Source organism: Psittacula echo, assembly GCF_963264785.1.
Source record: "Psittacula echo genome assembly, chromosome: 7".
NCBI classification, from domain to species: domain Eukaryota; kingdom Metazoa; phylum Chordata; class Aves; order Psittaciformes; family Psittacidae; genus Psittacula; species Psittacula echo.
Window position 1 is genome coordinate 66,143,468 of NC_137740.1, and position 13,312 is coordinate 66,156,779.

Sequence of the window (13,312 nt, forward strand, 5' to 3'; positions counted from 1 at the left end):
CTGTCCTGCGCATCCAGGTACGTGTTCTTTGACTTTGCAATCCTGTTGTAGTGTTGGCTTGAAACACATTGTGGGTGCGTGCTCTAAAGGGAGGAGAAGCTGTCAGGAGATGTGCTGGTGCCATCCCAGCTGTAGGAGCAGGGGCTGGGTGAGGAGGAGGCGCTGGGCTCGTTCATGTGCTTGGAGCTAAGCTCTGCCTGCAGAGGTGCTGGGGGCGAAGCAGGAGCCTTCTGTGTGCAGGAGCTGCTGGTGTCAGAGGTGCTGAGAAGGTGTCAGGGCAGGAGCAGCCCCTGGGCAGTGCAGCTGCTGGTGCTCTCACTGGGAGCTCAGCACAAGGGGACCTGCCTGGCTCCGGCAAAGCCCGCGCAAGCCCCCCGGTCATTGCGGAAGGCAGGAGGGGTGCTGGCAGGTTCCAGTGATCCCTGTGCCAGGCATTCCAGAAGTCACAGAAATTTCTAAACTGAAAAGTAAGAAAAAAAACCCCTCAAAATAACTTTTATCCGTTGCCCTTTGCAATCTTCCTGCACTTGGAATCCTAAAATGTGCTGTGCAATCTGCAAGGCTTGACAAATCCCAAAGGTTTTCATGAGCCCCATGGTGTATTTGGGCTGAGTCCATGAACCTCAAGTGCTGAGAGGAGACTGAGGAAACCTTTCAAGAAGTCCAAGTCAGAAACAAAGCCCCAAGTCCCTTCAGCATTAATGGGCCCCACTGAGGGCTGTTACTGACAAAGCCTCCCCAGGAACTCCTTAAAGAAAGTAACTGCAGGCTGTGACTACTGGGAGACAAAGGCAAAACGCAGGTGTTGGGTGATGAGAAAATCCTTGGTTTATTTGATGAAGCAGAAAGGCCAAGCCCTGAACACAGCCCTTGGAGAAGAAGAGCCTGGAATCCTGAGAATGAAAGTTCTCCTCACAGGCCTTGATGAAAGAGGCAACTGCCATAGCCCAGGGGACAGAGACCTTTTGTTCTTTTGGGCCTTTCAGCCTTGCCAGAATCCTCACTCATCTCTGCTGCACCTGTCCTTCACTGGCCCATGCCTGCACCTCTTTCCCTTCAGGCTCTTGACACCCATCTTGCTTTCCCACCTGGCTCTCACCTGGCATTTCTGTACCTTCAGTTACATCTCTGCACCCATCGCTGTCTGCTCCTTGAAACACAAAGCCATGGGCTGAGCCAGACTCCCTCTGGGTGACCTCTTGCACCACAACTGCACTTTTGGAGAGACAATTCTCTTACCTACCTTTTAGTCTGTACATTCCAAGCTGCACTTTGTAGAGGTTTCCTTCTCTTCCTGCTAGCAAGAAATTCTCCATCATCTCTGAAGCCACATTGCAAGTAGTTGTAGGCTGCTACTATAGTGTCAATTTGTTAGGGGAAGGTGAAATTTTCTGAAACCATTCTAACAGTGATTATATTTGAAAAGTTTGCAGTTTGCAAAGAAAGCCTTTGTATATATGTTAAAATTTTGTAACTTTGCTGTTCTGTATTTTAGACACTATTCCAGTAAGCGATTGTGTTTAGAAATCATAAATCAATAGAGAAGCTTCATACACTGAATGCTGCAATTGTGCTGGTTTGTATCCTAGCTACTTTATAACTAAACACTACAATGGTGACTTTAGGAATAGAAACAAATATTACCTTGTAAAATAAAGGAAATGTAGAAAAGAATATACTGAGAAACTCCAACTTAGGAGAACCAAAGATTAGGCCTGAACCACATACCAAAGGAAGATAAAAGAATGCTGTATCCACATAATGGTTGGGACTTGTCCAAAGAACAAGGTAAAAAGAGGACAGAATGAGGAAGACTCCTTAATTCATCAGGACGACCACCAGACGACCACCAGAGGGGGCCGCGCAAGCGCAGGAGAAGCTGATGTCGTAAGGGACTGATGAAGTAATCCCTGATACCTATTGCGAAACTTCTAACTTATAAATTGCAAACGCGATGTGACGGGGTTAGAACCAGATTTGGCTGCGTACCCCTGGTTCTCGGCGCCTTAATAAAGCACCTCATATAACCATTCTGGTGGTTATGTGTTTGTCCCGATGCTAACAAATTCAGCAGGTGGAGTGAATATCCCTCAGCAAGGCCATCTAAAGGAGGCTTCTAGAGGAATGGGTGATGCCATCAGGATAGAGAACTAAGCAGCATGGGAGAGCAGTGGGAAAAGCCAATGGTCTAGATTGAGAACTTCCTGGCAAAAGCCAGAAGTAATGGTGGTGTCCTTGGGTGCAAGGTACCCCATGTTCAGGGGACAGGGCACCTCATTCGGGACAGCTTCCTGCCTGTAGCACCCTCTCTGCTGCGCATGGCCCTTTCTCTGCCCACACTCACAAGTGTCTCACAGAAGCTTTGCACTTCCCCTGCAGCCGCGACCTCTCACTGCAGGAGGTTCCTGCATTCTCCAGGCTCAGGGATGGATCCTGCATTCCAGGCAAGTTTGGGTAGTGCAGGAGAGGGAGACAGGGAGGTCGGCTCATGGGGCATGAGGAGCAGTGTTCAGGCACCCCCAGCAGTGGGCATTCCCCATGTGCCACACTGAGGCATGTTCCCATGAGGGAAACTTCTCAGATAGCCTCTGGTTTGTCCAGGCTCTGCAGCCACACTCCAGGAACACCTCCTCCTCCTCCACCTACAGACATCAACTGCTCTCCGTTGCTGGGCTCCGTCCTGCTTCTAAGGATTGGTTAAAGCCCTGAACCATCACCTTGTTTCTTGCTGACTTCCCTCCACCCTCCCTCACCTCCCTGCACACTGCTCATTGCCACCAGTAACTCACTGAAGAGTTAAGAAGCTCTCAAGGCTTTCCTCAGGGGGTGACCATGTTTCTCCATTGACCATTGATGGATCCATGGAGTGCCAGGTGTGAGGTTCCTGCAGAGGCAGAGCTGCCCCTGGGCAGAGCCCTGCTGCCAGGAGGGGTGTGCAGGGCAGAGCTGAGCACACAGCCCATGGGATGGGCTCTGGGAGCACTGAGAGGGAGCAGAGCTGGGCCCAGAGCAGCAGCTCCTGGCAGGGACAGCTCCAGGCGGCAGAGACATGGGCAGGGAGTGGGGGGAAAGTGCAGCCCAGGCCTGGGGAGGGTGCGTTCAGGCAGCTCTCTTGGTGCCTGGCACTGGAGGTGGCTGCTGGCCATGCTCTGCTGGGCACAGTCCTTTGCTTCTGCCCATGAGACCTCCGTGATCTCTCCTTTGAAACCGTGCTGCCCTGCTCTCATCACAGGACAGGTGTTTGTGGGGGTTCTTAAGATCAATTTGTGTGTGAAGGCACCTTACAGGCAGTGGGAGTTTCAGCACAGGGCAGATGGGAAAGGACTGATGGACACTGCAGCTCTCCTGGCTCTGCACTAATCTGCAAAAAGCTGAGAACTTCTCCCTATTTCAATACTCTTCACGTTTTCAGTCATACAGAGAATGTTTTATAACACCCCCTCAAAAAAAAACCTCACAAACCTCAGAAGTGTTAAGCCAGTAAATAAATAACACAGTCAAAGGGTCTAAGGCCATGCTGAGCCTCTCTTGTGCAGACCAATCGGAGTCATGAGTACATGTAGAGGACTTTACAATCAAGCTGGATTTCATCTGACGTCCCTTGTGAACGTGAGATCTGGACAAAGCACTGTTTCACACATAACATGACTCCCAGCCAACATGAACACTGCCAGGAATGGGGCAGCCACGGATCCTCTGTGCACCCTGTGCCAGTGTCCCACCACCCTCAAAAAGAAAAAATTCCTCCAAATGTCCAAGAGAAATTTTCCTTTTTTCAGCTTAAATACATTCCCCCTCATCCTGTCACTGCACACCCTTCTAAAAAGCCCCTCTCCAGATTTCTCGTAGGCCCTGTTTAGCTATGGGCAGATGCTAAGATGTCTCCCTGGAACCTTCTCTTCTCCAGCCTGAACACCCCCATCTCTCTCAGCCTGTCTTCATCGGAGACGTGCTCCAGCCCTTAGAGCACAGCAGTTAATGGCTGGACTTGGTGTTCTCAAAGGTCTTTTCAAATGAAATGATTCTGGGATTTCATCTGACATCCCTTGTGAACGTCAGAGCTGGGCAAAGCACAGCTTCAGAGCAAACCTGACTCCCATCCAACCTGGCCTTGAACACTGCCAGGGATGGGGCAGCCACAGCTTCTCTGAGCACCGTCTGTGCGCACCTCAGCATTCTCACAGAGAAGAACTTCCTCCTAATGTCCAAGCTAAATCTGCCTTTTTTTCAGCTGAAGCCATTCCCCCATGTCCTGTCACTGCACACACTTGTAGAAAGCCCCTCTCCAGATTTCTTGTAGGCCCTGTCTAAGTATGGGCAGATTGCTAGGATGTCTCCCTGCAGCCTTCTCTTCTCCAGGCTCAGCACCCTCAGCTCTCTCAGCTGTCATCATCAGAGACGTGCTCCAGCCCTTAGAGCAACTTTAGGGCCCTTCATAAACCCATCTTTGTAGGATCATAAGAGAACAGTGTTTGGAAGGGACCCCAGAAGGTCTCAAGTCCAACCGCTCAGGAACAGGGTCAGCACTAGTGGTTCAAGGCTTGATTCAGTCTGAGTTGGAAATCCCCAAGGCCAGAGCCTGCACAGCCTCTCTGGGTGACCTGATGCAGCACTTGCCTGAGCCTATGGGAACAAGGTTTCCTTATGTCCTGGCTCAACCTCTCCTCTGTCACTATCTCCCATTGCCTTTTGCCCTCCCACCAGGCAACATGGTGAGGAGCCTGGCTCTGTATTCTCCATGTCCTCCTTGCTGGTACAGGCGGCCAGTCCCCGACAGCCTTCCCTTCCCAAGATCTCAGGTCCCCATCAGCCTTCCCTTCTCCAGGCTGGACAAGCCCAGCTCCCCCAGTCTCTCTCCACAGGCACCGTGCTCCAGTCCCTGCCCGTCCTTGAGGGCCAATTGCTAAACCCACTGCTGCTTGCCAATAGCGTTCCTGAACTGGGGATCTGAAACCTGGATGGAGTATTCCAGAGCATCCCTTCCTTTGTTCTCCTGCCATGTTCCTGGTCATACAGCCCGCGATGCTGCTGTCCTCCCTTGCTGCCAGGGCACACGCTGCCTCCTGTCCAGCTCCTGCCCACCCAGACCTTTCCCATGGGCTGCTCCCAGCCAGGCAGCCCCAGCCTGGGCCATTGCAGGGGAGTCCCCTGCAGGCACCCCTGTGTCCCCTGCTCTCCTGCCCAGGACACCCTGAGAGCTCTGCAGCCCCCCCATGCCATCCCATCTCCCCACACCAGCACAACAGCCCTGGCCCTTGGGCTCCTCAAGAGCTCTTCCTGCTCCAGGCACAGAGCAGCCATCCCAGAGCTGCAGCAGCCAGAAAGCTGATTTCATTCCCCTTCATTCCTGCCATGTGAGCACATATCACAGAGAACAAGTTGCTGCAGGATCATTTATTTCCCTTAAATACAATAAAAGAACCTCACTGACACAAAGTCTGTGGGTCACACAACATGGGTGGCTAGTTAAGCTGGAGATGAAAACTGACATTTCTATGAAGACAACATAACTACAAATTGAAACAGGAAACCAAATGTAAAGAAAGAAACTCAGACGTGGCCTATCATGACCTACACTGGCAGCCCTTTCCAGGGTAAAGCAAGCAGTACATGGCTGCTGAAACACATCCAGTCACCAGCTTCCTCACAGCATCCTTGAGCTCCTGGTTCCGCAGGCTGTAGATGAGGGGGTTCACTGCTGGAGGCACCACCGAGTACAGCACTGACACCACCAGATCCAGGGATGGGGAGAAGATGGAGGGGGGCTTCAAATAGGCAAAGGTACCAGTGCTGACAAAGAGGGAGAGCACAGCCAGGTGAGGGAGGTACGTGGAAAAGGCTTTGTGGCGTCCCTGCTCAGAGGGGATCCTCAGCACAGCCCTGAAGATCTGCACATAGGACCCCACAATGAACACAAAACACCCAATAGCAATCAGGGCACTAAGCACAAGAAGGCCAGCTCTCCTGAGGTAGGAATGTGAGCAGGAGAGCTTGAGGATCTGGGGGATTTCACAGAAGAACTGCTCCACAGCATTGCCTCGGCAGAGGGGGAGTGAAAATGTATTGGCTGCGTGCAGCAGAGCATAGAGAAACCCAGCGCCCCAGGCAGCTGCTGCCATGTGGACACAAGCTCTGCTGCCCAGGAGGCTCCCGTAGTGCAGGGGCTTGCAGATGGCCACGTAGCGGTCGTAGGACATGACGGTGAGGAGAGAAAACTCAGCTGACATGAAAAAGACGAAGAAAAAGAGCTCTGCAGCACAACCTGTGTAGGAGATGGCCCTGGTGTCCCACAGGGAATTGGCCGTGGATTTGGGGACAGTGGTGGAGATGCAGCCCAGGTCCAGCAGGGAGAGGCTGAGGAGGAAGAAGTACACGGGGGTGTGGAGGTGCTGGTCGCAGGCTGTGCTGGTGATGATGAGGCCGTTGCCCAGGAGCGCAGCCAGGAAGATGCCCAGGAAGAGCCAGAAGTGCCAGAGCTGCAGCTCCCGCATGTCTGCAAATGGCAGGAGGAGGAAGTGAGTGATGGAGCTGCCGTTGGACATCTGCTGCCTCTGGGCATGGGGCACTGTCAGAGGAGAAAAAGGCAGTGACAGGTTAGGACAGGAGAGATGTCAGATACCGAAGTTCAATTTACACACTCATGACTGAACACTTGGTCTGCATAGGAGAGGCTGAGCGTGACTTGGTCATGATTTTCTCTAAGGCTGGTTGGTTTGTTTGTTTTCCCAGTGTCAAATCTGACAAGTGACTCTATTAGGGATAAAATTCCTAAGTTCTTGAAGGCATCTGTGAAGAGTATCGGCGTGAGACAGACAAAAGTTCTCAACTGTCTGTGGGTTCGTGCCTACTCAAGGTTGTTGCAGAGTCCATCAGTTTGGTTCTCAGCTGCCCTGCACTTTCTAGAGGGACAGTCAGCTCCTTGCCCAGCAGAGCATGGCCAGCAGCCACCTCCAGTGCCAGACACCAAGAGAGCTGCCTGAACGCACCCTCCCCAGGCCTGGGCTGCACTTTCCCCCCACTCCCTGCCCATGTCTCTGCTGCCTGGAGCTGTCCCTGCCAGGAGCTGCTGCTCTGGGCCCAGCTCTGCTCCCTCTCAGTGCTCCCAGAGCCCATCCCATGGGCTGTGTGCTCAGCTCTGCCCTGCACACCCCTCCCGGCAGCAGGGCTCTGCCCAGGGGCAGCTCTGCCTGCGCAGGGGCTCAGGAGCAGCTCACACAAGTCCTGACAAGACTCTCGGTGCCTTCTCCAAAGCAGAGAAGGAAATTCCCAGCTCCCACTGCCCAACCTGCCCACCAAGAGTGGAAAACATCAGAGCTCAGAATCCTTCCCTATCAGGTAAACGCTGCCTCAGTGTCTTTCAGAAGGACTCTGCAAATGTGCTCAGAGTGATGTGGAGCTCTGAGCAGCCCTGACCCATACAGCACCCTCTCCAGTGCACAAGAACACTTTTCCTTCCCTGCCAGGGGTTGTGCCTTCCCCAACAGCTTCTCCACTATCAACGTGGGGAGCTCCTGGGCAGCTCCCGGGCAGGCTGAGTGCTGACCCTGGCAGGCAGCAGAGTCCCTGCCCCTGCACACAGCCCCTGCTCTGCAGGCACCCTGCTCGCAAGGACAGCGCTGGTCACCCCTGCCTGCACACCCACAATCACAGCATGCAGCCAGCCCCGGGAAAAGGGACCTGCCTTGTCCTGTCCCTCGCATGGTGCAGAGAGAAGCCCTGCTCTGCAGCACATCCTCCTCCTTATCTACACAGAGAAACCAAGAGAGTCCTCCTGACAGATCCCATGGACTGTGCGAGGCAGCAGCTTGAGCAGATCCCTCCAGGAACTGCGGCTGCATTGCCCTGCACCCAGAGCCTTACCATGCACAGGGCTGGGAAGGTTTCTCCTGCAGGGAGCTCTCAGCATCCTCCACTGCCAAGTGCCTTTAAGCTCTCTGAGGCTCACAGGTCTCCCCTGGGTCCCAGCTCATCAGGAGAGGCCCAGCCCAAGGTGGCTCTGCCTCTGCCCCACTGGGCTCCCTCCAGGGCTCCCCCAAGGTCTCCCTGGGGCTCCAGAGGAACCCCATGGTTAAGAGCATAAAGCAAGTACTGACGTTCCCTCCCTCAGCTGGCAGACACACTGCCTGCCTGCAGTGTCATTTCTCTGCTGAGAGATGGAGTTTGGTGTAAACAAAGTTTCTCAGAATTACAGAATCATTTAGATTCAAAAAGACCCTTAGGATCAACTCTAGCTATCAACCAAAAACTGTCAAGTCCACCTCTGATCCATGTCAACAAGTGCCACATCTCCATGTCTTTTAAAGGCCTCCAGGAATGGTGACAAAACCACTTCTGTGGGCAGCCTGTTTCTTGTCCCATCATTAGGACAGCCAGGCAAGGACAGGCTGGAATCTCCTTTACCCTTGCTGATGGAGTGGATTCACCCTGGTTAGTTGAGGCATCTCCTCCTAACTGGAAGGGTACTCAGCTCCCTCCCATGAACACCACAAACCCAGAGGAGGTAGGATTCCTCCTGCCTCTGGTCAGGTCTTCCTTGAAAAGGCACCTACATGAGGGAGCTTTGTCTCAGCATTAACATTGACTGGGGCCAGGAGTGAGGTGTCTGGGTGCAAATCTCTTGTGACAGTTGGCATTACAGGGCTGGTCAAAGTTATGTGCAAGTTATAGAGACAGGCCAAAGATACGTGCAGGCTGATATAGAGACAAGACAATATCGTTGGGAATATTCTTGTAAGCGCTCAGAGGCATCAGGCATCAGTTGCTATCAGTGATGCCAGTTCTGTCCTTTCTGCCACCCTTTAGCTGCAGGCATTGAGTGAACACAAAGTACATCACTGCAGGGTCTTTACTCACTGTGTGCTTGGCTACATCTGGCTTTCAGAGACAGCATCCTTTATGCACAGCGATGGGTCATAGCAAATCTCAGACAAGCTCAAACAGGAATTTAAGAGCACCAGGATGAGATGCTCCTACTTTGGGAACAGTTAAAGAAGAAACAAGGTAACACAGGACCACCACTAAAGAAAGCAAGAGTACATGCAGGTAGATCTCAGATAGCCTATCTCCTCTTTGCCTCAGTTACCACCAGCAAGATCTCTCAGGACTTTGTGCTTTGAGAAAGGACCCTGGATGGGAAAGGGAAACAGCCAGCACTGCACAGGGATCAAGTCAGGGGTTAGGGTCTTTGCAGACTACAGCCTTACCAGTTCATGAGACCAAAGGGGCAGCATCCAAGGTGCTGAGAGAATGTTTTTCACCAGGACCTGCTGGTCTGTTGCTGTCCCAGGAGAAAATGCACTGGACTCTGTGAGGCATCATTTAAAATGCTGTTCCCTAGATCTAGCTCTGTAAGCAGAGAATTGTACAGGTAGTCTCATGTCCCTTTGATGGCTGGAACCCCAAGAGGTGTAGCATGCAGACAAGAAGGATGAGGAGGGTGGATGCCCCCTGCATGAAGGGGAAACTTGGATTTCTGGAGGTCCTCTGTGTGACAGGGAACAGGTTGGGTTGGCTTTTGTGACTGAGGATCAGAGGAGTTGGTGAGAGGGACATTGTGCTCCCAGTTACAAACTACTTGCTCAGGGAGGGGAAACAGAAAAGGTCTTTTGTCATCTAGTCCAATCCCCCTGCCAGAGCAGGAACACCTAGATAAGGTTACATAGGAATGTGTCCAGGCGGGTTTTGAATGTCTCCTGAGAAGGAGACTCCACAACCTCCCTGGGCAGCCTGTTCCAGTGTTCCGTCACCCTCACTGAGAAGAAGTTTCTTCTCAAGTTTAAGTGGAACCTCTTTTGTTCCAGTTTGTACCCATTACCCCTTGTCCTATCATTGTTTGCCACTGAGAAGAGCCTGGCTCCATCCTCGTGACACTCCCCCTTCATATATTTATATACACTAATAAGGTCCCCCCGCAGTCTCCTCTTCTCCAAACTATAGAGACCCAGCTCCCTCAGCCTTTCCTCATAAGGGAGATGCTCCACTCCCTTAATCATCTTAGTCGCCCTGCGCTGGACTCTCTCCAGCAGGTCCCTGTCCAGATGCAGGACTCTACACTTTCCCTTGTTATATTTCATCAAGTTATCCCCTGCCCAACTCTCCAGCCTGTCCAGAGCTCGCTGGATGGCAGCACAGCCTTCTGGCGTGTCAGCCACTCCTCCCAGCTTAGTGTCATCAGCAAACTTGCTGATAGTACACTCAATTCCCTCATCTAAATCATTGATGAATATATTAAATAATACTGGTCCCAATACTGACCCTTGAGGCACTCCACTAGATACAGGCCTCCAACTAGACTCCGCCCCATAGACTACAACTCTCTGGCTTCTCTCCTTCAGCCAGCTCGCAGTCCACCTCACTACCTGATCATCCAGACCACACTTCCTCAATTTAGCTATGAGGATGCTGTGGGAGACTGTGTCAAATGCTTTGCTGAAGTCAAGGTAGACCACATCCACCGCTCTGCCATCATTCATCCACAATGTTATTTCCTCATAAAAGGCTATGAGGTTGGTCAAGCATGACTTCCCCTTGGTAAAGCCATGTTGACAGCCCCTCATAACCCTCTTATCCTTGACGTGCCTTAAGATGGCATCAAGGATAAGGTGCTCCATCACATTCCCAGGGATGGAGGTGAGGCTGACCGGTCTATAGTTACCCGGGTCCTCCTTCTTGCCCTTTTTGAAGACTGGAGTGACATTTGCTTTTCTCCAGTCCTCAGGCACCTCTCCCGTTTCCCAAGACTTGGTAAAGATGATGGAGAGTGGCCTAGCAATGACTTCCCCACAGACAGCTGAGCCCTTTTGTCTGTCCCATGCTCAGACTCTTCACAGTTGCCTTCAAAAACTTAATTAGGAATTTTATCCCTAATAGAGTCAGTCTTCAGATGTGACACTGGGAAAACAAACAAAAAAACCAACCTCAGAGACAATCATGACGAAGTCACAATGAGCCTCTCCTATGCAGACCGAAAGCGTCCAGAGTCGTGAGTGTGTAAATTGAACTTCTGTATCTGACATCCCTCCTGTCCTAACCTGACACTGTCTTTTTCTCCTCTGACAGTGCCCCATGCCCAGAGGCAGCAGATGTCCAACGGCAGCTCCATCACTCACTTCCTCCTCCTGCCATTTGCAGACATGCGGGAGCTGCAGCTCTGGCACTTCTGGCTCTTCCTGGGCATCTTCCTGGCTGCGCTCCTGGGCAACGGCCTCATCATCACCCGCACAGCCTGCGACCAGCACCTCCACACCCCCATGTACTTCTTCCTCCTCAGCCTCTCCCTGCTGGACCTGGGCTGCATCTCCACCACTGTCCCCAGATCCACGGCCAATTCCCTGTGGGACACCAGGGCCATCTCCTACACAGGTTGTGCTGCAGAGCTCTTTTTCTTCGTCTTTTTCATGTCAGCTGAGTTTTCTCTCCTCACCGTCATGTCCTACGACCGCTACGTGGCCATCTGCAAGCCCCTGCACTACGGGAGCCTCCTGGGCAGCAGAGCTTGTGTCCACATGGCAGCAGCTGCCTGGGGCGCTGGGTTTCTCTATGCTCTGCTGCACGCAGCCAATACATTTTCACTCCCCCTCTGCCGAGGCAATGCTGTGGAGCAGTTCTTCTGTGAAATCCCCCAGATCCTCAAGCTCTCCTGCTCACATTCCTACCTCAGGGGAGTTGGGCTTCATGTGCTTGGTTTCTGTTTGGCACTTGGCTGTTTTGTGTTCATTGTGAGTTCCTATGTGCAGATCTTCAGGGCTGTGCTGAGGATCCCCTCTGAGCAGGGACGCCACAAAGCCTTTTCCACGTGCCTCCCTCACCTGGCCGTGCTCTCCCTCTTTGTCAGCACTTCAGCATTTGCCTACCTGAAGCCCCTCTCCGTCTCCTCCCCATCCTTGAATCTGGTGGTGTCAGTGCTGTACTCGGTGGTGCCTCCAGCAGTGAACCCCCCCATCTACAGCCTGAGGAACCAGGAGCTCAAGGATACTGTGAGGAAGCTGCTGACTGGATGTGTTTCAGCAGCCATACACTGCCTGCTTTCCTATAAAAAGGGGTGCAAGTGTACGTCATGACAGGCCAAGTCTGTCTTTGCTGCTTTACATTTATTTTCCTGTTTCAATTTTTGATGATTTTGTGTTCATAGAAATGTCATAGATAGTTTTCATCTCCTCCAGCTTAACTAGCCACTCGTGTTGTGTGACCCACAGACTTTGTGTCAGTGGGGTTCTTCCAATGTATTTAAGGGAAATAAATGATCCTGCAGCACCTTCTGCTCTGTGCTATGTCCTCACATGGCAGGAATGAAGGGGAATGAAATCAGCTTTCTGGCTGCTGCAGCTCTGGGATGGCTGCTCTGTGCCTGGAGCAGGAAGAGCTCTTGAGGAGCCCAAGGGCCAGGGCTGTTGTGCTGGTGTGGGGACATGGGATGGCATAGGGGGGTTGCTGACCTCTCAGGGTGTCCTGGGCAGGAGAGCAGGGGACACAGGGGTGCCTGCAGGGGACTCCCCTGCAATGGCCCAGGCTGGGGCTGCCTGGCTGGGAGCAGCCCAGGGGAAAGGGCTGGGTGGGCAGGAGCTGGACAGGAGGCAGCGTGTGCCCTGGCAGCAAGGGAGGACAGCAGCATCGCGGGCTGTATGACCAGGAGCACGGCAGGAGAACAAGGGAAGGGATGCTCTGGAATACTCCATCCAGGTTTCAGATCCCCAGTTCAGGAACGCTATTGGCAAGCAGGAATGGGTTTAGCAACGGGCCGTGAGGACAGGCAGGGACTGGAGCACAGTGCCTGTGGGGAGAGGCTGTGGGAGCTGGGCTTGTCCAGCCTGCAGAAGGGAAGGCTGATGGGGACCTGAGATCTTGGGAAGGGAAGGCTGTCGGGGACAGGCTGCCTCTACCAGCAAGGAGGACATGGAGAATACAGAGCCAGGCTCCTCACCATGTTGCCTGGTGGGAGGGCAAAAGGCAATGGGGGATAGTGACAGAGGAGAGGTTGAGCCAGGACATAAGGAAACCTTGTTCCCATAGGCTCAGGCAAGTGCTGCATCAGGTCACCCAGAGAGGCTGTGCAGGCTCTGGCCTTGGGGATTTCCAACTCAGACTGAATCAAGCCTTGAACCACTAGTGCTGACCCTGTTCCTGAGCGGTTGGACTTGAGACCTTCTGGGGTCCCTTCCAAACACTGTTCTCTTATGATCCTACAAAGATGGGTTTATGAAGGGCCCTAAAGTTGTTCTGAGGGCTGGAGCTCATCTCCAATGATGACAGCTGAGAGAGCTGAGGGTGCTGAGCCTGGAGAAGAGAAGGCTGCAGGGAGACATCCTAGCAATCT

General features: G+C 52.8%; 2 protein-coding genes across 2 annotated transcripts; one reads left to right on the forward strand and one right to left on the reverse strand.

The window, feature by feature from the left end:
- Positions 1–5,564: 5,564 nt before the first annotated feature.
- LOC308224306 (olfactory receptor 14C36-like) lies at positions 5,565–6,542 on the reverse strand (the record flags this gene model as incomplete). The annotated part of the gene is made up of 1 exon (XM_080624060.1): positions 5,565–6,542. One exon carries the CDS (start codon positions 6,540–6,542, stop codon positions 5,565–5,567), a length of 978 nt encoding a protein of 325 aa, XP_080480186.1.
- Positions 6,543–11,081: 4,539 nt separating this feature from the next.
- On the forward strand, positions 11,082–12,059 carry LOC308224307 (olfactory receptor 14J1-like; the record flags this gene model as incomplete). The annotated part of the gene is made up of 1 exon (XM_080624061.1): positions 11,082–12,059. The coding sequence occupies one exon, from the start codon at positions 11,082–11,084 to the stop codon at positions 12,057–12,059; it is 978 nt and encodes a 325-aa protein (XP_080480187.1).
- Positions 12,060–13,312: the final 1,253 nt, after the last annotated feature.